Source organism: Neomonachus schauinslandi, chromosome 6 (assembly GCF_002201575.2).
Source record: "Neomonachus schauinslandi chromosome 6, ASM220157v2, whole genome shotgun sequence".
NCBI classification, from domain to species: domain Eukaryota; kingdom Metazoa; phylum Chordata; class Mammalia; order Carnivora; family Phocidae; genus Neomonachus; species Neomonachus schauinslandi.
Window position 1 is genome coordinate 92,611,031 of NC_058408.1, and position 21,772 is coordinate 92,632,802.

The window sequence follows — 21,772 nt, forward strand, 5'->3', positions numbered from 1 at the left end:
TTAAAAATTCATTTATGGGTTCTTCTTTCAATGAAAATGTGCTCATAAACAACAAATGGGAGTTACCTGTATTCCCTTCTTTAGTTGGCCCACAGGACAAGTAAGCTGAAACACTTATGATGGCTCATAAAATCTACACCTGATCTTAGCCAAAAGGTCAAGAAGCGATGATGGCTCATAAAATCTACAGAAAAGCTGGAAACTTTTAAGAGTAAAACAAAGGAGAAATGTTCCAGAAGAGAATGGTGTATCATAAGTAAATGCTAGTAGTCATCATGATTATGAATCCCCATTAGTATGTGTGTCATAACAGGAAGAACGCTGGAACAAGCCATTTTCTGATAAAGTCCTTTTAATGGAAAATGTAAAACCCCTTTCAACTTTAATGTACAAAGCCATATGTAACACTTGCACTTTTAACAAATAAAAGCAAGCCAATGTTTTAAAAAAATACATCATTAAATGTATATATGTATATATTTACATAGCATATTAAGTTTAATATTTAGCTTTAAAAGTTCACATAAATTTTACCAAAATGAGACAATTTTAAATAAATTACACCTTTTGAAAATGTTTAATTGTACAGTCAATAGCTTCAACAAAATATTGAAGTGTCCGTATTTAGTATCTACTTTATATACTTCATATTTTACAAATTTTACAATTATTTGGCAGTAATTTTCTGATTATGACATGAATGCTGTGCGATTCAGCAATTTCCCAAATGCAGGCAATAGCTGGTGTTTGTGTCCTATTCTCACAGTAACTGTCTCAATGTAGTGAAAAATATCAGTTATTTTATTAAACTGTACAAGGTCACATTTACACTTGATCAACAATATAGCATAGAATTTTGTGGGTTTTTTTTTTTCAAAAATAAATACATCATTTTAAATCTGGCATTTTCACAAACATCATATACACTATAATACAAAAACAGCTATAGGCGCTGCTTTTTAAATTTAGCTTGTTTTCATAACTAACATTGAATCACAGGAGCTGTGACATATGCTATACTGCTGCGGTATCAGTAACAAGTAATTACTACAAAAGAGAATTTCTTGGCACTGATGGTTTTATGAAGCTTAAGTCAGTGTGCATACATATCATCGTTCTAGAGTACGTAGTTCCAGTTCAATGGCCTCAAAACATCAAACTGGACCACACCTAATTTTCTTCCATATCCTCTACTTCATCTTCATGTATCTTCAAAGCTCTCACCATTTCCTTGACTGCATGATACAATATATTTTTAACCTGAAAGAGATGTTGGTATTTCTAATCACTTTAGCTGGAGATAAAGTAACAAATGAAAATTGCTATATTAAAAATTTTTTTTTCTTAATGAAACAAAGCCAAATTCAAGAAAAACAAATGTCATAGTTAAAAAATGTTAAAATGCAAGTTAGGATAAGGGCCACTAAAAATCATACAATTAAATGCATATTGTTAACCTGTGCTTGTTAATCAAATGTGACAAACTAGGTAGTGATTAACTAAGCTGTTCTGCAGGTATCCTATTTCTGAATAAAAAAAACATGCAGAGCAGGAGCTCGTCAGAAAGTTCATCTCTTACCTGGAGTTTATCATCATAATTGATTTCCTCCTTCAAAAGTCTCAGTTCCTGTGTCAAATGAAATGACTGTACAAGATGTTCTGGAGACACAAAGTCTTCAGTTACCTGAATACAGCTGTGAAAATTCTGTACCTATCCCCAAAACAAAAACAGTAAAATCTCAACTTTAGGAGGCAGGAATACCAGAGAACTTATTTTCTCCAAAACATCAAATGCATTTCAAAGCAGACACCATACTTTTATGAGAGTTACATCACTGAAAAGCTTTCATGTGGAGGGACTTTATAAATGGAATATTTTTATTTATTTATTTTTTTAAAGACTTTATTTATTTGACAGAGAGAGACACAGCGAGAGAGGGAACACAAGCAGGGGGAGTGGGAGAGGGAGAAGCAGGCCTCCCGTGGAGCAGGGTGCCCCATGTGGGGCTCGATCCCAGGACTCCGGGATCATGACCTGAGCCGAAGGCAGATGCTCGAAGACTCAGCCACCCAGGCGCCCCATATAAATGGAATATTTTTAAATGATGAAAAGAACAGAACTTTTCCAGGAATCCTTCAGAGAGGCTGATAATCAGATCCTAAATTATCAATTTAGTCAAGGTGACTTTTTGGTGTTACTTAAAAAAAAAAAAGCTAACTGGAAAGTATCTGCTTTACTATACAGTGCAAACAATCTGATGTTTGTTGCTCCTCCTTTGGCTTTCAGCATTTGGGTCATTTCACTGTTAACTTTTTTTTTAAGATTTATTTATTTGAGAGAGAGAGAGAGAGGAGGGGAAGGGCAGAGGGACAGAGGGAGGAAGAGAATCTCAAGGAGATTCCCGGCTGAGCATGAAGCCCAACTCGGGGCTTGCTCCCTTGACCCTGAGATCATGACTTGAGCCGAAATCAAGAGTTGGATGCTTAAGCGACTGAGCCACCCAGGAGCCCCTCACTGTTAACTTTTACAACAGAAAGTAGATGAAAGCAAAAGAAATGAAATTTAGTTTGTGAGGACCGGGGATGAAAACTGTAGTTCCAGATAGATCTATTGCTCACAACAGTTTTAGAACTACCCTAGGATTTTATTTGTGCCTTTCTTTCAAATTAACCGACTAAAGTATACCTCCAGGCTCCAGTGGCATCAGTGCAACTGTTTTCAATAGTTGTCCCTCCTCAACTAAATGGTTGTCACAAGAAACCAGTCAATAGTCTTATCTATTATTTGTACACCATGTACAAATTGACTCAGTACTTCCCTATTTCTTGGAATTGTTTTCTATTAACGCTTAGTATAATGACACAGAAGGACGAAGCTGATCCAATGTGCATTATATGACATTCTAGGTTGTCTTCTAGTGATATGAAAGGGTATCATAAAATTCCTGGGAAAGGAGAAATAACTGAAAAGTAAGCATTTACGCTAATTCTAATTTTTAAAAAAGATTTTATTTACTTGGGAGAAAGAGAGAGGGAGGGAGAAGCAGAGGGAGAGGGACAAGCAGACTCCACCCTAGCGCGGAGCCAGACACACGACCCTGTGAACAGGACCTGAGCTGAAATCAAGAGTTGGACACCCAAACAACTGAGCCACCCAGGCGCCCCTACACTAATCCTAATTTTAAAAAGATGAAAGTAAGTTTAATTTGGAGGCATGAGAAGATAATAAGTGGGGAATAAAGAACGGTGAAAAAAATCTAACAACAGAGTGATGGATTCCAAAGGCACTGAAATTCCTCCTCTGGGCATAATGTCTACCTGAACAGCTGCTCAAGTCTGCAGAGTTCTTTAAGTCAAGCACTGTCCCTCTACTGGTAACTTGGTAGCATATATAAACATTCTCTTCCTTTAATCATTAGGTTGTTGGGTTCCTCTGCAGGATGAACATAGTGATGCCTCACATTTTCAGCACTGCTATAGTGTCTCCCTGGATCTTCACTATGTGTCTCTAGAACAGATGCTCTATTTCACAGAGCAGGAAACCATGGATAAGAAGTTCAGTGCCTGTTCCAAGATAAATCAGCCAACAAATGGCAAGCCAACAGGAGCCCAGCTCCTGTAACATCTTGTCTAACAGATGCTTTATGGTCCTATATTAACTCAGTCACACCAGCATAGTCTCCAAATGTCCTGTCTTGTTATGTCTTTCACTTATGTGAACATGCCATGGGGATTAAGTCCTTCAAAAGTTCTGGCATGTACCTTTCTTTGAGCATGTCTAGTTCTACTGTTTTATAATTTGTCTCTTCATCGATATTCTAATTTTGTTCATATGTCATTTTCCTGATTTTCTTTACCAGTTTCCTTTAGCTCTTTGAGTATATTTAAGACAGTTGATATAAAGTCTATGTCTAGTAAGTCCAATGTCTGGGCTTCCTCAGGGACAGTTTCTGCTGATTGTTTTCCCCTATGAATAGGCATACTTTATGGTTTCTATGTATGTCTTATAACTTTTTGCTGAAAACTGGACACCTGAACATTATAATGTGGTTACTGGAAATCAGATTCTCTCTCTGCCTCAGGGTAGCTGCTGACTGCTGGACAAGGCTGCAGTCATCCATTTCTTTTGTGACTTTTCCACACTATTCTTGCAAAGGCTGTGTTCCTTGCTGGGTGTGATCACTGAAGTCTCTGTTCTGTTATCTCAGTGGTCAGCCAGTGACCTGTAGATTTCCTTAAATGCCCCAAATCAGCTGCCCTTTTCTTCACTAAACAGTCCCCCAATTGATGTAAATTTGGATTCTATTCCAGAGTTCTAAAAAAGTTGATTCTGTCAGTTTTTGCCAGTTCACGGTTGCTTTAAAGTCAGTTTTAGAACTGTGACTTTTATTAGTGCTTAAAAATGCTATTATGCTAATGACCTCAACTTGATAATATTTTGCTCAAAGGCTTATGGCTTACAGGTTAGTTTGAAGAGACAAGGTTCAGTCTTAAAAGCAGAACCCACTTGAACTTCCCATTCTACTAATCTTTTTCAGCTATCTTTGATTAATTTACATTTCACTTCCTTGACAGACTGTCTTATTCATACTTGCCTATGGGATCAATTGTAATTATAAATAGGTAATATTAAGATAATGTAACTCTTTGTGTTCACAGTAGGAAGGTTATCATCTTGACACTGTGAAGAGAACTTAAGTTCTCGTAAGAGTGAAGGATTTTGTTAAAGTCCTTTTAGCATTATGAATGCAGAAAATTCACAACTCAGCAATATTATGAACTATGAATGACCAAACATAATCAATTAAGATAAACAGTTAAGGACAAATTTATCCTAAAGACTTTGTGGCTTTAAAAAAAAAAAAAATGTTGCTGTTTAAAATGAAGGCCACTGGAGCGCCTGGGTGGCTCAGTCAGTTAAGCATCTGCCTTCGGCTCAGGTCATGATCCCAGGGTCCTGGGATCTAGCCCTGTGCTGGGCTCCCTGCTCAGTGGGGAGCCTGCTTCTCCCTCTGCCCCTCTCCGTGCTCTCTCTCAAATAAGTAAAATCTTTAAAATGAATGAATGAATGAATGAATGAATAAATAAATAAAATGAAGGCCACTGAGAACATCAGGGTACTAGGGCTAAGACAAAGTAAATCCTGGAGGTCAGGGTCCACCTGCTCCATCCAGTGATAAACTGGGGTTTCACAGATTGACTCATGTTTGCCAACAGAAGAGTAAGCCTGCAATTGTTCTTAATACATGGAGGGTTGTGGCTATACTTTCCCTCAGGGTGGCTTCTCTAAGTGCTCACTGCTGACAAACCAAAGAATACAATGTATCATATCTGGCCAAAACCGTTTTTTGACAGGTGCCTTGGGTTTGCAAGAACTTTCTATTGGCAATGATTTTCGAAGTGTGGTCCTCAGAGAGTAACATAAGCATCACCTGGGGACTTCTTAGAAATGTAAAATTTCAGGTCCCTCCTCAGACCCACTGAATCAGAAATTCTGGGGGTAGGGTCCAGCAATCTGTGTTTTATCAAATCTTCTAGGAAATCCTGATGTATGCTAACAACACGAGAAGCACTAACTTAGACTTTGCATTTATTTTAAGGGCTACCTGTAGTCTACTGGAAGTGAAGTCATCAATGAAAAGTTTTCAGGACCTCTAAGGACTAAGTAAGTTGTAAATAATAATACATCTCAAATCCAAGTTAATATTGTGAACAGAGTTCTTATTTCCTTTTACTTCTCTCTCAAAACCACACTATCATCACTTCTGAGTCATGGACAACACCCTTTCAACAGAATACAAATAACCACGCTGTTATTATCACACCACATAAGGAAAAGAAGACAGAAATTTTTGTGCTTATAGCTGGCAAGTCTATGCCAAAATATGCAGCAGAGTGGTCTTGGAACACTCAGCAAGTTAGTAGCAGAGCTCAGAATAGAATTTGCCAATCTAGGTTATACATGCTATAGTTAAGTATGATATCTTTTATACTCTAGAAATCTATGATGAAATTTGCTCTCTAGAATCTAAGTGATATTTCTATGTATCTCAAAAGAAAGCATGTTTTCCTATGTACTTACATATATAGTCATAATTGGAAGTTAGATTCCAACCTAAGTAAACTTTCTGAAGTAGCCAGAAGACACATATAAGAAGAGGCCAAAATTTACATGTTTGTACAAAGAGCACAATATATATAAATCATGTAAAGTCACAACTTTGTTTTCATTTGTACTTGTGCAAAAATATGTTGTGTATGAGAACATATTTTCAGGCTGTCAGGACTTACAAATATTTAAGTGCATTATTCTAAACATAGGAGAGAGCAATGAAAAACAGAAAACTCTGTCCTCGTGAACCTTATATTCCAGTGGGGATTAAAAGACAATAAACAAAGTAAATAAATTATGAATAATATTAGAAGGTGATGATCAAGATGGAGAATAAAGCAGGAGGATGACAGGGAATTGGGGGACATAATTTGCACTTTAAAACTAAGGTGTTAAGGAAGACCTCACTGAGGAAGGTGACATTTGAGCAAACAAATCTTTAAAGAATGTGAAGAAGCAAGTCTTACAGATACCTGAAAAAAGAATTCCAGGCCAAAGGATTAGCAAGCACAATGGCCCTGGGGTGGAAACTTGCATGGTGTATGTGAAGACCATAGAGAGGGCAGGGTGGCCAGAGAGAAGTAAGGAGGAGGGAAGTAGGGAAGAAAGGCAGTGAAGGGGGCTGTGTGTATGCATACACAGGAGACATGGACAGGATACAAACACCAATCATTTAGGGCCTTGTGAAGCTTTGAGCAGTGTTATGTGAACTAAACTTTTTAACAAGATCACTCCGCCTACTATTTTGAGAAAACATGGGTCTCTACCCACAAAAAAGCAACAGCAGGGAGACATTTCCATGGCATGGAATCTCTGTGGTAAACAGTGATTGCCTCTGAAGGAGGGCAACTGGGGACAAAGGTGAGAAAAAGACTGAATTTTTACTGTGAACCCTTTTGTACTACTCAGACTCTTAAAAATTGTATCACTGTATTACATTTCAAAATAAAAATTATTTGAAAATAGCCTAGAACAACTAAACTATCCATACCTGCCCCTCAAAAAGAAAAAGAAGAATTTTGGTCCATACTTTCCACAATGTACAGAAATTAACTAAAACTGGATTACAGATCTAAATTTAAGACTAACCACAATAAAGCTTCTAGAAGAAAATGTAAGAGAAAATGTTTGCTATATTGGACTAGGCAGCAATTTTGGATATATAATGAAAGTATGATACATAAAAGAAAAAATTGATCACCTGAACTTCATCAGAATTAAAACACTTCTCTTTGGAAGACACCATTAAAAAAATGTAAGGACAAGTCACAGACCTGGAGAATATATTTGCAAAGCATATATCAGGTAAAGGGCTTATTTTTTTTTTTTTAAACATTTTATTTATTTATCTGACAGAGAGAGACACAGCGAGAGGGGGAGCACAAGCAGGGGGAGTGGGAGAGGGATAAGCAGGCTTCCCGGCAGAGCAGGGAGCCCGATGCAGAGCTCGATCCCAGGACCCTGGGATCATGACCTGAGCCGAAGGCAGACGCTTGACGACTGAGCCACCCAGGCACCCCTCAGATAAAGGGCTTATAAAGTAGAGTAGTTAAGGACACTCAAAACTCAGTAAGAAAAAAGAAAATCCAACTGCAAAAAATGTATAAAATATTTGAACACACAGGTTTACCAAAATAGATATATAGATGATGGCAAATAAGCATATGAAAAGATGCTAGACATACTTAGTTATTAAGGAAAAGTAAATTAAATTAATACTACAATGTGATACCAATGCACACTAACTCAAATGTTTAAAAACAAAACTGAGGGCGCCTGGGTGGCTCAGATGGTTAAGCGTCTGCCTTCGGCTCAGGTCATGATCCCAGGGTCCTGGGATCGAGTCCCACATCGGGCTCTCCGCTCAGCGGGGAGCCTGCTTCTCCCTCTGACCCTCTCCCCTCTCATGCTGTTTCTCTCTCGCTCACTCTCTAAAAAATAAATAAAATCTTAAAAAAATAAAAAAAAACTTATAAAAAAAAAAAATAAAAAAAAAATAAAAATAAAAAATAAAAACAAAACTGACAGTAAGTAGAGGAAATGGAACTCACATATACAACTTCAGGGAATAGAAAATGGTACAATCACTTTGGAGAACTACCTGGCAGTTTCTGGTAAAGTTAATCATACATTTACTATATGACCAGGAAATCCCATCACTTGGTATTTATCAAACTGAAAAGAAAATCGATGTTCACAGAAAAACCTGTATGCAAATGTTTTTGGTGGCTTTACTTATTATTTGTCCCGAGCTAGAAAACACCCAAATGTTCTTTGATGGGTGAATGGATTAAAAAAAACTGTTATATTTATATAATGAACAACTACCCAGCAATAAAAAGGATCCAACCAGTGGTATACACAACAACATGGATGAATCTCGAATGTACTGTATGTTGAACAAGAAAAGTCAGATTCAAAAGCTACATATTATATGACATTCTAATAAAGGCAGAACTATAGGAGGAAAATATAAGTAGCTGTAGGAATATCAGATGGGAGAAGTTGACTAAAAAAGGGCAGGAGGGAATTTTTAGGAGTGATGCAAGTGTATTGAATTTTGTTGTGTTGTTACCTAACTATGTATTTGTCAAAACTTACAGAACTGCACATTAAAATTATACCTCAATTTAAAAAACTGCCCTGTCCAGTTTAACTTTAAGAAAATAGATACTGGATAAATATGTAAGGATTTAAGGGAACCTGTTTTGTATTATCAAAGAATTCTTTGAAATTTACAAAATAGTACAAAATGTACTATTCTCGTAAATAGGCTGCTCCACTGAGGGTATTTTACATTTTGATACAGATTAGCTCTTTTCTGATAAGAGACTAGAAGGCAAAAAAATGGCATGTGGGAACTTGAATCATAAATGATACAACATCTCTGAAATGATCAGGTAAGACCATGGGACAATAAAACAATTTAACATAAATAATGCATTAAACTTAATACATTTAATATATTTTTTCCTCCAGGAAGTTACTGTAGTGAAACAGGTATATTTATTATGATGTTTGTATTTTACTGTCATAAATACTATTTGATATCTAAGAATAGTAAATCTAACCCTGAGCCTGACATGTTAAAAACTAAGCAACTAGGGGCGCCTGGGTGGCTTCAGATGGTTAAGCGTCTGCCTTCAGCTCAGGTCATGATCCCAGGGTCCTGGGATCGAGCCCCACATCAGGCTCCTGGCTCAGCAGGGAGTCTGCTTCTCCCTCTCCCTCTGCCTCTCCCACTGCTCATGCTCTCTCTCTCTATCTCTGTGTCTCAAATGAATAAATAAAATCTTTAAAAAAAAAAAAAACTAAGCAACTATTATCACTTAAGGAATATTTGTGCTATTATATGATGGTGTCACAATGCTGAACAGGCAGTAATTGCATATATAGTTATATAAAATGTGGAAAACATTCCTTGGTTAAAAAAAAAAAAAAGTACACATATCAGATACATCTCAACTACCAGGTGGTAGAAAAGGTGGGGAACCAACTCTGAGGCAAACTAGCTTTTGGGGTTTCCTCTGCATACTCTGTTACTATGAGGGCTAAGCTGGTCTGTGGTAGCTCCAGTCTATTTACAGGAATCCACTGTATGCTTTTAATCTAATCCTCCATGCCCACTATCTATTCTATGCCTTTTTTCCATGTGCCACATAGTCAAGCCACAGAAACAAAGATAGTGTGTTTTTTTTTTTTTAGTTTTTAAATTTTGTGGATCAATAGCTATAAAAATTACATATCATCTTTCTTTGGACACACTACTGCTATGTTAGCAAACTAACAAGGCAGGAGTTACACTAAAACCCTGAATTATGGAATGGTCTAGCCAACACTTCATTCTGCTCAATTTAGTGCCTTAGAAAATGTGTGATCTCTTAAGTCTTAATACTTAAGTGTTAAGTCTCACTACTGAGAACTGAATATATAGTATCTCTCTTTTTCCTCCTTCAAAAGTCTTAAAAATGAGATTTTGATCCACTAAACTGGAAACAATATAAAAATGGAAATCTGGCTCCCGTTGAAACAAGTTCTCAAAGCATTTAATTATGTTAGATCTCTTCAAGCACTGGAAAGCTATTTTAGTGGTTTCTTAATGAAAGCAAACTAGGTGCAGGTCATTCTCTTATTTATCAGAACAACTTCTCTTTCAATATTGGTTCCTTCAGTAGCAGAGGTGTGAGAAATAAGTTTTTCTGTACCTGATGAAGTGCTCCTGCTGGTAAGACAATGGCGTCACCAAGGAACTGAATAAGAGTACAGGTTCTGACTCCGTACTCTTCAAGTAGTCTTTGGCGGAGCTTTTTATTCACATACCAACTTTGGTCACGTATTGGATCATGTTCTGGTAGAACTTCAAGGCCTTGTTCTTTTGAAATCTGCAATATGGATTAAAATTAAAATATACACTTCAATTTTAAGTAAGGGAAATGATAAATTCTCTTCAGTTACATTCCAATTTTCTTTACAATAACCATTTTTTGTTCTTAGAATCTTATGGAACAATGCATGTGCTTAAGTTAAAGAAAATGATATTCTACAACAATTTGAAAAGCCAAAGGATATTAAAACAATGCTGCACATTGAGATGCTGTTAATAAAGTGACTCATACTACCACCTTCTCACCCCTTCCATCCACCATGAAGTTTCCATCCATTTGGTTTCTTCTTTACAATCATTTCAAAAGTATAGCACAGAGATTAGGAAAAGCTTAGTTTAGTAGCTTTTTTGTCAAAAGCCAAACTATCCATATGTATGGACTTAAACATTTCCTGATCTTGCTTTTTTTAAAATGTAAGGACAAAGATAAATACCTTTATATTGCTAACCCTCTAATCTTTGACAAATCAATTTCAAGGGTCCCTTTAACTAACCAGTGAAATAATCATTCTGCTTTAAAAAGCATAATTTATAATATTTTAAGTTAAAATACTAGTAGGTATTCTGAGATAAGATAGTAGGTACAGAGCTACAGCTCCTTCACTTCATACTGAACAGAGACAAACCTTAAGTCTACTCTGAAAGAAAATGAAGCAAAATAAGAAAAGCGGCAATGATGGTCCCTTGCGAGAAATCCCTGTAATTGCAGATTTGACAAATATTTGAGTAAAGGATTGAACTAATCATTCTAAATTAATATGTCAGTTTCATTCAGTGTCAAACAACTAAATTAAAGGTACGATTACTCAAAATTTCAGTCTATTCAAATAAGTATAACAGACCAACTGATGTGGTTAAGAGCAGAATTACTGCCTATGTCAACAGCCAAAACTATTAATCAAATTAAAAAAAAGATCCTATGTTCTTTAGATGTTTCTATGACATATTAGTTTTTATATCCTGTAATTTTCACCAAGGGTAAAATCTGACTCATTAACAGATTAGTTCGTTACTATAAGGAGACATGGGAGCACTAGCAACTGAGAAGTTGCCATTCAAAAACCGGCTTTAAAAGGAGCAGGAGAAAGGAGCTTTTGACTTTCAGCAACAGTAAGAAGTCCCCTCCTTTTTTGAAGTAAAAATTACCTAATGATCTTATATTCCTGAATGTTAAATGAAGTTACATTAAAAATTACTAAGTCCTTGCTCAAGGTAGAGAGAGAAACTATTTGCAACCTAAATTTATACCTTTTGAAGAAATTCCCTTATTTTGTCAATGTCTTTCCCTGCATAAATATGCCACAGAGCACCAGGTATTTCACTTGAGTCCTTCAATCGTTTTCTTAAAATGTCATCCAAATCTTCTTCCTCAAATTTCTTGAGTATTCCTGAAACATAGGAGAATATTTTCAAATTCGTCATTAAAAACCACCAGAAAGCCAAGTATCCTAGAATTGACCTATCAGAACAGTACAGTGCCTGACTAGATCAGGACTCTTAAAGAGGAAGTAAACCCAGTTAAACTGTTACAGAACACAAAACACTGACCATGAGTAACAAGGGACAGAGTAACAGTAACTTTCCCAGATCATTTGTTTTCTGCAAACCAGGGAACAAGAGATTAAAAACTCAAGGGTTTCTAAATCAAACTTCACCAACTTTCTTCCTGTCCCAAGGGGGTGGTCGTAATAATGATTTGTACTCATACAGCATTTCCTAACTTACAAAAAAATTTCATGACCACTAATAACTACTTAGTAAGGTAGGCAAGGATCATAACCTCTATTTTACGGGTCGGGGGGGGAGACAGAGGGAGAAGGAGAGAGAGAATCCAAAGCAGGCAAGCACCAGCTTAGCATGAAGCCCGACTCGGGGCTCGATCTCATGACCCTGAGATCATGACCTGAGTGGAAACCAAGAGTTGTACGCTTAACTGACTGTGCCACTCAGGTGCCCCAACTACAGTGAACATTTTAAAGAAATGTTCTTTTGAGAATAAAAGAAATTTATTGCTTGCTACAAAGAACACATCAGATGTTTCCTAATTTGTAACAGTAAATTCTTTTTTGTTTAAAGTTGGTTGCAAGGATTTCTTTATTCAGACATTGTTTACAATGTATGCAAGGTACTATCCTAGAACGTTGGGGATTAGAGTGAAACAAAGACCCAGTCAAGACCTAGCAGAGTAAAAGAGAGTATTAATAAATGTAGGCAAATAAAAATACCACACAGTGTGGTAAATGCAATTATAGGAATACAAAAGGTATCCAAAGACTGGTTCAGTTCTCAAATCTTATGTGTTAACAAAATTATAAATTGACAACCTCAGAATGATTCCCCCATTTTTTTTTTTTCCTTTAAATTTTACTGCTTTTCAGGGTGCCTGGCTGGCTCAGTTGGTTAAGCGTCTGTCTTCGGCTCAGGTCATGATCCCAGGGTCTTGGGATCGAGCCCCGCATTGGGCTCCCTGCTCAGCAGGAAGCCTGCTTCTCCCTTCTCCCACTCCCCCTGCTTGTGTTCCCTCTCTCCCTGTGTCTCTGTCAAATAAATAAATAAAATCTTAAAAAAATAATAAAGAATAATTAAAAAAAAGAACAAATGCTATAGGAGTTGATTTGAACAAAGTGCAATGAGTCACAAAAGAGATAATTAACTCTGTGGCGTCACAGGCTTTGAAAAGATAAATAATCCAAACCACAAGTCACACATTTCTGTATTAGAGCTGGGACTACAACCCAAGTGTGCCTGAGTCTCAAATCCTTGGGAGTGGGGGAGGCAAAGAGTTTATCAGTTATAATCAAGTGTCAATTTAGGAAGCTGAGAAACAGTATAAAAATGAGTTTCTCGTTTTGGGGGAATTTAGGTTGTGTTTTATGGAAGCTGTCAAATACACAGGAAAGTAGAGTGAATACTGTAGGAACCCCCATGTCCTCAGCACCTAGTCACTAAGCTCAAGATACATTCTTGGCTCCAGATACAGAGCTGGTGAGGTACGTGGTGGTTGGGTCATGCATAGAATTTCACATAAAGTACATGTAAACTAGAAAAGGTAAAGAAAAATTCCCTGATTCGAGGAAAGCCTGGCTTTCTGTGAAGTTAGTTACGAAGTAGGGGAGCAGAAGCCAAGGGCACTATGTGAAGAAGAGGCAGTCATTACCAGTGCTGTTTATTTCAGAGGGCAAGCAGTAAGACAACCAGAAAGAAACCACTGAAACCACTTATCCAATCGTGAATGTTCGCGAGGGCTGCAGTAATAGTAATTTTAGTGAGGCAGCAGGTTTAAGGCCAACTTGAAATGAGCTGAAATGTGAGTAAGAGTTGACAAAGAGCAAAGAATTTGTTATGAAGGCAGGAGCTATAGATGGTGGCAAGGAAGTCTAGTTTTGAAGGTTTTCTTCTGAGAAAGAAGGAATAGTCTAGAGTGTACTTCTACTCTGAAGAAAATAAACCAGCACAGAGGAAAAGTTAAAGACCTATTTACATAGAAGGGGATAGCAGATGGAACAAGGTTTCGGAAAGAAATCCAGAGGATGGAAATCTAAAACCTATACAATGGATAGAAAGCTTACATCTTAATGACTGAGCCACCCAGGCGCCCCAAAAGGTTACATCTACTTAGGAGAAAAGATCCCTTCTCTGATAGTAGAGGGGGAAAAAATGAAAAATGTTTGAGGCACAAACCAAATCTAATCGATCTCAGAACCCCAGGACCCACTTTCTATTCTCCAATAAAGTGTTTATAAAGTAAGCTTAGCAGTTTGTTTTCACAAACAGAACAATTAAAGATAGAAAAGGAGCAAATAAAAATACTCATTTTTAAAATTAAAATTTCTAGGGGCGCCTGGATGGCTCAGTCGTTAAGCATCTGCCTTCGGCTCAGGTCATGATCCCAGGGTCCTGGGTTCGAGCCCGGCACCGGGCTCCCTGCTCCGCAGGAAGCCTGCTTCTCCCTCTCCCACTCTCCCTGCTTGTGTTCCCTCTCACTCGGTCTCCCTCTCTCTGTCAAATAAATAAATAAAATCTTAAAAAAAAAATTAAAATTTCTAGGGGAGCCTGGGTGGCTCAGTCGTTAAGCGTCTGCCTTCGGCTCAGGTCATGATCTCAGGGTCCTGGGATCGAGCCCCACATCGGGCTCCCTGCTCCGCGGGAAGCGTGCTTCTCCCTCTCCCACTCCCCCTGCTTGTGTCCCCTCTCGCTGTGTCTCTCTCTGTCAAATAAATAAATAAAATCTTTAAAAAAAAAAAAATTAAAATTTCTATTATATTGAAAAAAGACAGGTAAATCAAGCACTCTTAAAGTAATAAAGATTAGAATATCCCTATATCCACTGCAATTCTTTCTGCAATCTTTGCTGTTTACTCAGAGGCTGACATTCCAGATAAGTCCTAGTGTGGTTATTCAATTTCATCCCCCAAACCACTATTCAAGTTTCTTTACCTGCTTTTGAGAGAATGCCATTTCCTTTTGCTATGCCAACATAGACTAGAATATTTACAACATCAGAAACTTCAACATGGAGATTTGTTGTTCCTATGTCATGATCTTTAGCAGCAGCTACACCTGTGTATAAAATAGAATTTTATTTGACTGAATACATATCCTAGATAGTCCCCCTAAAATCAGCTCTATGAGGAAAATTTGTTAATTGTAATTTGAGCTTTAGTTTCCTTGTTCCAAAGCCTGCTCCCCAAGAAATTTCCATAAAAAATAAAATTACTAGAAAATGTAAATATTTTGCAAGGAATTAGCAAGTACTTAACTATATTGGCTATTAATATCTAATACACTGTTTGATAGAAAAAAAAGATTTCAGTGGATTACTAAAAAATGGATTTAGTAGAGCCTAAAAATCACTAGACAATTTATCTTTGGACAGCAGTTAAAATTTCATATAATTCCAAGTTCACGGAAATGCAAATATATACCTACCATAGGCACTGCACAACCTGGGTCCTAGATCAGGGCGTACAAAAAATCCTGGCAAATGAGAGGCCAAGTTGAATTTTCCTTCTGGATTACAATATTCTGGCAATGGTAGGCTTTTCAAAAGATCTTCGTATCTGAAGAATAATAACATTGACTTCTTTTGAATACAGATTAACATTCTTAGGTGCTTTCATATACAAAATTTTCAGGTTGTTCAAAACATAATACAACCTTTCCTTAAGGATTCTGACAAGTAACACTTTCCTTGACTTCATTCAGTTTAAATGAATGCCTAACACCAGGACAAGCACAGAACAGAAGTGACACTGACTAAAACTGCAATTCTGTTTCTCTAATCATAGCAAATTAAAAGCATAAAGAGAAGAGAGGTCCTAAACAGGACCCCACATCCTTTGATATTAGCATTCTTTCCTTTACTTCCCTAACATAAAGACTTTATCCTACTGAGAATACAGAGATTGGGTTTTGTTCTTAATTTATTTTTAATTGGCAAGGAAAATGCCTGAAGGTTAAATATGTAGTTCCTTATCCTACTTCTGGGGATAATCTCAGCTCAAATTCAAAAACCCAAGCGTTAAAATAACACGTTTTAAAAATATATACCTTGCTGGCATCATAGTCTTGAAGTCTTCTCCTGAAGGGCAATCTTTCAATTTTAAAACAACTGTTTCTCCACTTTTCGTTTTTTGTCGTTCTATAAAGAATGCAGTTCATTAGTAAAAGGTATTTTTTGCCTTTTAATTTTTAGTAATGTTTGGAGAAGAAGGAAGAAATGTAAAACGAATGATGATTATTGTATAGGAAGTATTTAATGAATGCTTGCTTATTGAGTTTAATTTCTTATGTACTTACATAGTATTAGGACTTTTATTCCTTATGTATTTAGGTATTTGTAATACTGCAAAAATATTCTTTAAAAATCTGTTTACAATTGTCATTGAAACTAGTCTTAACATTTTTATTTTTAATTTTCTAAGTGTTTTACATAACATATAATTATCAGAGATTTATGGGGTTGCTAAAAATATTCCCTATATGATATAAGGAAACAGTTTAAATAACTTATTTATGGTCAAAGGAAACTAGGGGTGGAACAAAGGAATAAGACCCTTGTTTCCAAGTATTTGTCTCTTCTTTATTAGCTAAAGTAATATAGAAGTTTCAAAGATTAAAAATCTGTTAAGTCATATTTGCAATTTATAATTTTGGGGGGATATATTTCAGAAAACAGTAAAACAAACAAAAAACAACATACTTGAAACTTCTTCAAAACCATCCCAGAATTCCTTAACATTGGCATTTGAAATAATGCTGTCTTTGCAGTTCAGGAGATCAGCTTGGTGGTCTCCAAAATCAAGACTAATTGACTCCGCCTTCCACAAGCTAATGTTCATTTTCTTATGCACACCAGAAACCACTGCAGGCTTATAAATAAATAAATAGACAGATTGATAAGTTAAAAGGTATATGGACAAGCACACGAATTTTCTAAAATTCGATTTTATACACATATACAACAAACAGATAACATGTTAAGTTTTAGGACTAATGACAAATTGTGAAAATAAAAGGGACTACTGAAAATAGTCCCTGACCTGAAAAGATGGACATAATATACTGTCAAAGAGAGTAAGAGAGAATGCCATGTAGAATAGATTGCCATTTTTTAAAATTAAAGTTAACATGTAGTACATTTTCAGGAAAGAAGTCTTAAAGGACTAGATTAAAAATTTCAGTTCTAGGTAGTACAAATATGGATTTTTGGCTGCTTTATTTATAGACTAATTTTTGAAGCTAGAACATAACCTACTTACGTATCTATTATGTGTGATAGATATAATAAGATTTTAACAGAACACATATAGTCCTTGAGATTAAAACATAATTTGTATCACTTAAAACACATACACACGTTCTTTACCTCCATAAGGATCATGATAAATAAAAATATTAAACCACCAGGCAAAATATTAAATTTCGAGCTTAATGGCTGACTCCCTGAAAGTAAATCTCTCCTTTGAAATCATATGAATTTGAATTCCCTCAAGGCTATCTAACCCAAAACTAACAATTGAAGATTTAAAAGCTTCTAGAACTCCAATGCTGATGTAAAAAAACCTCTACAACAATCTGATATACCATCCCCAAGGTTTTGGGTTTTTTAAATTCCTTTATTATAAAAGAAGCAAATGTCTGGGATATAGAGAACAAAGAAAGTTGTGACTCTCTTGTAAAATACACTATTTATTAAGTCATCTTAAACTTCATTAAGATAATTACATTTCAGGAACCACAGAGCAGAATAACCTCTAGCTAGGGTTCTTATCACAAAAGATATCTCAAAAGAAAAGAAAAACAACAAAAATCACCTTAAATCTGGTTAACTACTTACTTAGGGGACCACATTAAACTTCCCTTCAACAGGCTAATAATATATCCAACTATAAAAAATAGGTTCAGCTGTTAATTAACTATTGTTGGCAATTCAGATATTAATTCCCAGCCCATATTGTGGCTAACCAATAATACTCCTATCCAGCCCTATGCCACGCTTTCTAATGGTAGTCATATTGTCAAAACAATGAGGGGCAAATTAGCTAGTATATTAGAATATTCTCAAGCGGAATGCTTAGGCTACCATCATCATCATCTTCGCAAAATACTGGAAACCTTCCTATTTTGATTCCTTGCCTACAGCCTTATTTTGCTCTAATTCAACTCCAATCTGCTTTGCTGTCAGTTATTTTAATATGTCAATCTGATTACTTTGACTCATCAATTAAAACTATCATCTACAGGATAAAATTCAAACTCCTTAGTGTAATAATCAAAGGCCCTTCATAATCATAACCCTAACTACCATTTCTCACCATTCTCCCACAGAACTCTTTTATCTATGTTCCAAACAAAACTACTTAACAGTACCCCAAGCACCCGATGCTCTTGTTTATTTCCAACCTCTTGTTCACATCTAGAAAAATTTCACTTAACCCCTGAGGCATCATTTCAGACTAGCATTTCTGAATTAGTACTCTAGCCTAGTCATTCCCTTTTTTGGGTTTTTACAGCACTTTAACAAAGTTCTTAGAATTTAACATACTTATTAAAATATTTACTTGACAGCTCAAGCACATACCAAATCAAGTGGTCTAAATTATGACCCGCCAATGGCATCAGGGCTTCAAGGGGAGCCAAAGAGAAAACAAAGGAAAAAACAACAACAACAAAAAGGAAATAAAAAGCTAAATATTGTGTATGTGTGATACATGGGTATGAATTTTTTCTGGGGAGAAAGGAACGAAGTTTTCTTCACATCGTGAAAAGGATTAGTGACCTAAAAAGATTAATAAGAACCACTAGCACTAAAGTTTACTCATCTTACTTATTTTTATATCCTTAATGGCCAGCACAAAGACTAGATTTTATTAGGAGCTCAATAACTATCTGTTCAATGAAGAAAGTAAAATAAAATTGCAAACGATGTATTCCAGAAAGCAAGAAAAAAACAACATAATACTAAATCATGCAAATTCTTAATTTTGTTCACAATTTCTGCATTAATGTAATAAACTGCCCTCTGAAATGTGTCTCAAACATTCTATGAAAACTCTGGTCAAAGAGAGTATCATTTTCATCATTGAACAGAATGAAATAATGTCATTCAAGATCTGATGAACTAATGTATAAAAAAATATTCTATGGATGAACATTAAAGGCAAAAAAACATCTACATAACTTTTGGTTAGTCTGAGGCAAATGCTTCTGTAGATATGAATCTGTTAACTGTACTAAGATGCAAATGTAAAAAAAGGAAGTACCAAATTTTATAAATATATGGCTTTATTAAGTCTGTTGACTGATAGCTAAAAAATATAACATCAATCAGTGCTTCCCTTTTAATTCATATAAATCTGACCAAAAAATAAGAATTCAGAAACAGTAATTCTGTTAACCTTTTTGTTTTTGATCTCTTACTTCCAAATGTGTTAAGTACTATCTTTCCCCTTTCTTCCTATCCAACCAGTTTCAGTTTCACTAATTAGCTTAAAATACTCACTTGTCCATGTTTCCAACACTCTTTGAAAAGCTTCCAATTATTAATATTTTTATAATCCTTAAGCCACAGAATATGCTGCTCACAGATCCAAGAATGTGGTATATCACTGTACAATTTATTGTTTTCCTCCATGGGTGATTTTCTGCTCTCTTTAGGTTCTTCTTTCAGCTCTGGTTTTACATTTATTTTAGAGGCTTTAGTTGGTGGAATTTTGTTTTCAACAACTGAAGCAATTATGTCATCAAGAATGTTTGGCATAGTCCTTCCACTTTTACCACTCTATTAGGGAAAAAGTTACATATTAAGAGGAAATGTATACATCTTTAAACTTTCACTTTGGTTTACTCCTAACATAGCAAACAACCAACACAAACATTTTATGTGCCTTCAAGAATATGTAATCATGTCAGTGAATATGCATCTATAGTCCCTACGCTGTTCCTAACAGATATGAACCAGAGTTTGGTGGTCTTCTCTGTGAGAAACTACCAGGTCCCCAGAAACTGTAAGTGTGGCCCTTTGTATTATTTTAGGACTAGCGCAGAGGAGATAGATGGGTGGAATCTCCCATCTACTTTTATTTATTTATTTTTTTTGGTCTATTCAGATTTTCTATTTTTTCATGATTCAGTTTTGGTAGAGTATATGTTTTTAAAAAATGTATCCCTTTTTTTCTATCATCCACTATGTTGATGTGGAATTTTTTTTTTTTTAATTCTTATGTTAATCCCCATCCCATATACTTTTAAAGATCACTAAAAATTTGTGCCTACCTATACAATTATTGTTTTTTCATTTTCTTCTGGTGCATAATTAAAACAAAAACTGATTACTAAATATTTTTAGTAACAAAACATTAACCATGTGATTTATTTCCCCTACAAGATACGTTGTTTTCAAATTCTGAAGGAGACTCTTAGGGCTCTTCTGGCATTAAATGCCCCTCCCCCAACCTTTTCACCTGGGGGGAAAAACCCAAATCTCCAGCTTTTACGCTATGAGATTTATACTGCAATTGGGAGCATGCCTAGTAATAAGTGTCTTTTATTTCATTTGCATCAATTTCTTGTGTGGTTCACAGCCAAATCTAAATTTAAGGTCCATATGAAAACCAAAAATCTGGCATCTTACTCACTGGGGTTCCCATCGAATACACTGGGGCAAAGGCAATGCCAGCGTCTGTAGAACCCACACGGAGCTTGCCAGCAGTTGTGGTCAGCAAATCTCGTAAAGTTGAGCCCTGTTCATTATTCTGGGACACAGGAGGTGATGTTCTGCTATTTGGAGAATCAGGGTTGTCTTGTTCTCTCTCTTCTTTAATTTGCTTTTCAAGGGCAAATTCTTTGTTTTCTGAAATATAACATTTACAAAATTCAAATAAAATTAAGCATGCTGCTAAAGTACAGAAAAAACTGGGACCCTACATTTGATAGTGAGAGGTAAAAAGTGTAGCACTAGTGATTTATTCACCTGAACACACACCAGAGGATGGGTTAGATCCTTCAAAATGGAGTCAAACAGTTTGAATATGAAAAGGCCTTCCTCAATATCTTACACATGTAGCTGAGTTTGCACCTGTCACAAATGAAAAATGCTACAGCTAAGACGGAGAAAGTATAGTTTAAATTACAAATCTACTGCCCTGGTGGCTTTAATGATATGCTCATCCACAAATGATTCTCTAACTGATTTTGATACAATCATAGGAAGGTGAGTTCCTAACAACAGAAAACAAATGTTTTCCTGAATCTAAACCATTCATAATGCAAGCAAAGGACAAATGTAAATTGTAATAAGTGAATATTACATATTAATGTAGATTGTCAGTTATATTATGGTCCTCTATTATACACTTAATTATATTCACCTTTTTTTTCCTCTCTGGACTTCTGTTCTGCAAGATCTGCTAACCAGTGCAGTGGTGACTGGGATTCTGGAGGAGTTAACTTGCTGTCTGTGCTTACGTCACTCCCTGGGCTGCTGCTGCCATTACTCTCAGACTTCTGAGGGTTATTTTGCTGCTGAGACTCAGGCATGCACAGAGAAATTTTATTACTGTGATTAAGAACATTCTGTAAAACCTGTAAGGGTAGAACAATTAAACTTTTAAAATACTGCTTTTTCAATTATTCAGAGTTAAAAGTAGTAGTTATATTTATACAGTAACAAAGAAAACGTAAGTTTACAAAACACAAGTCCTAAATTGGATTTCAAATATCAAAGCTGATTAATTTAACCATGCGTTTCATTTGAATAATTAGAAAGTTGTACT

General features: G+C 35.8%; 1 protein-coding gene across 2 annotated transcripts in view; it reads right to left on the reverse strand.

Annotated features, from left to right (window-relative positions):
* Window positions 1-342: 342 nt before the first annotated feature.
* JMJD1C (jumonji domain containing 1C) overlaps window positions 343-21,772 on the reverse strand; it is a 265,106-nt gene continuing 243,676 nt past the window's right edge. For both annotated transcript variants that reach the window (XM_044916040.1, XM_044916039.1), the window contains 11 exons: window positions 21,368-21,581; window positions 20,636-20,850; window positions 19,501-19,779; window positions 16,699-16,867; window positions 16,047-16,137; window positions 15,426-15,556; window positions 14,934-15,056; window positions 11,745-11,884; window positions 10,318-10,494; window positions 1,580-1,711; window positions 343-1,260 (listed from right to left, as the gene is read on the reverse strand). In XM_044916040.1, coding sequence (XP_044771975.1) covers window positions 1,171-1,260; window positions 1,580-1,711; window positions 10,318-10,494; window positions 11,745-11,884; window positions 14,934-15,056; window positions 15,426-15,556; window positions 16,047-16,137; window positions 16,699-16,867; window positions 19,501-19,779; window positions 20,636-20,850; window positions 21,368-21,581 — 1,761 coding nt within the window. In that variant the 3' untranslated portion in view covers window positions 343-1,170. The remainder of the gene's footprint in view (window positions 1,261-1,579; window positions 1,712-10,317; window positions 10,495-11,744; window positions 11,885-14,933; window positions 15,057-15,425; window positions 15,557-16,046; window positions 16,138-16,698; window positions 16,868-19,500; window positions 19,780-20,635; window positions 20,851-21,367; window positions 21,582-21,772) is intronic.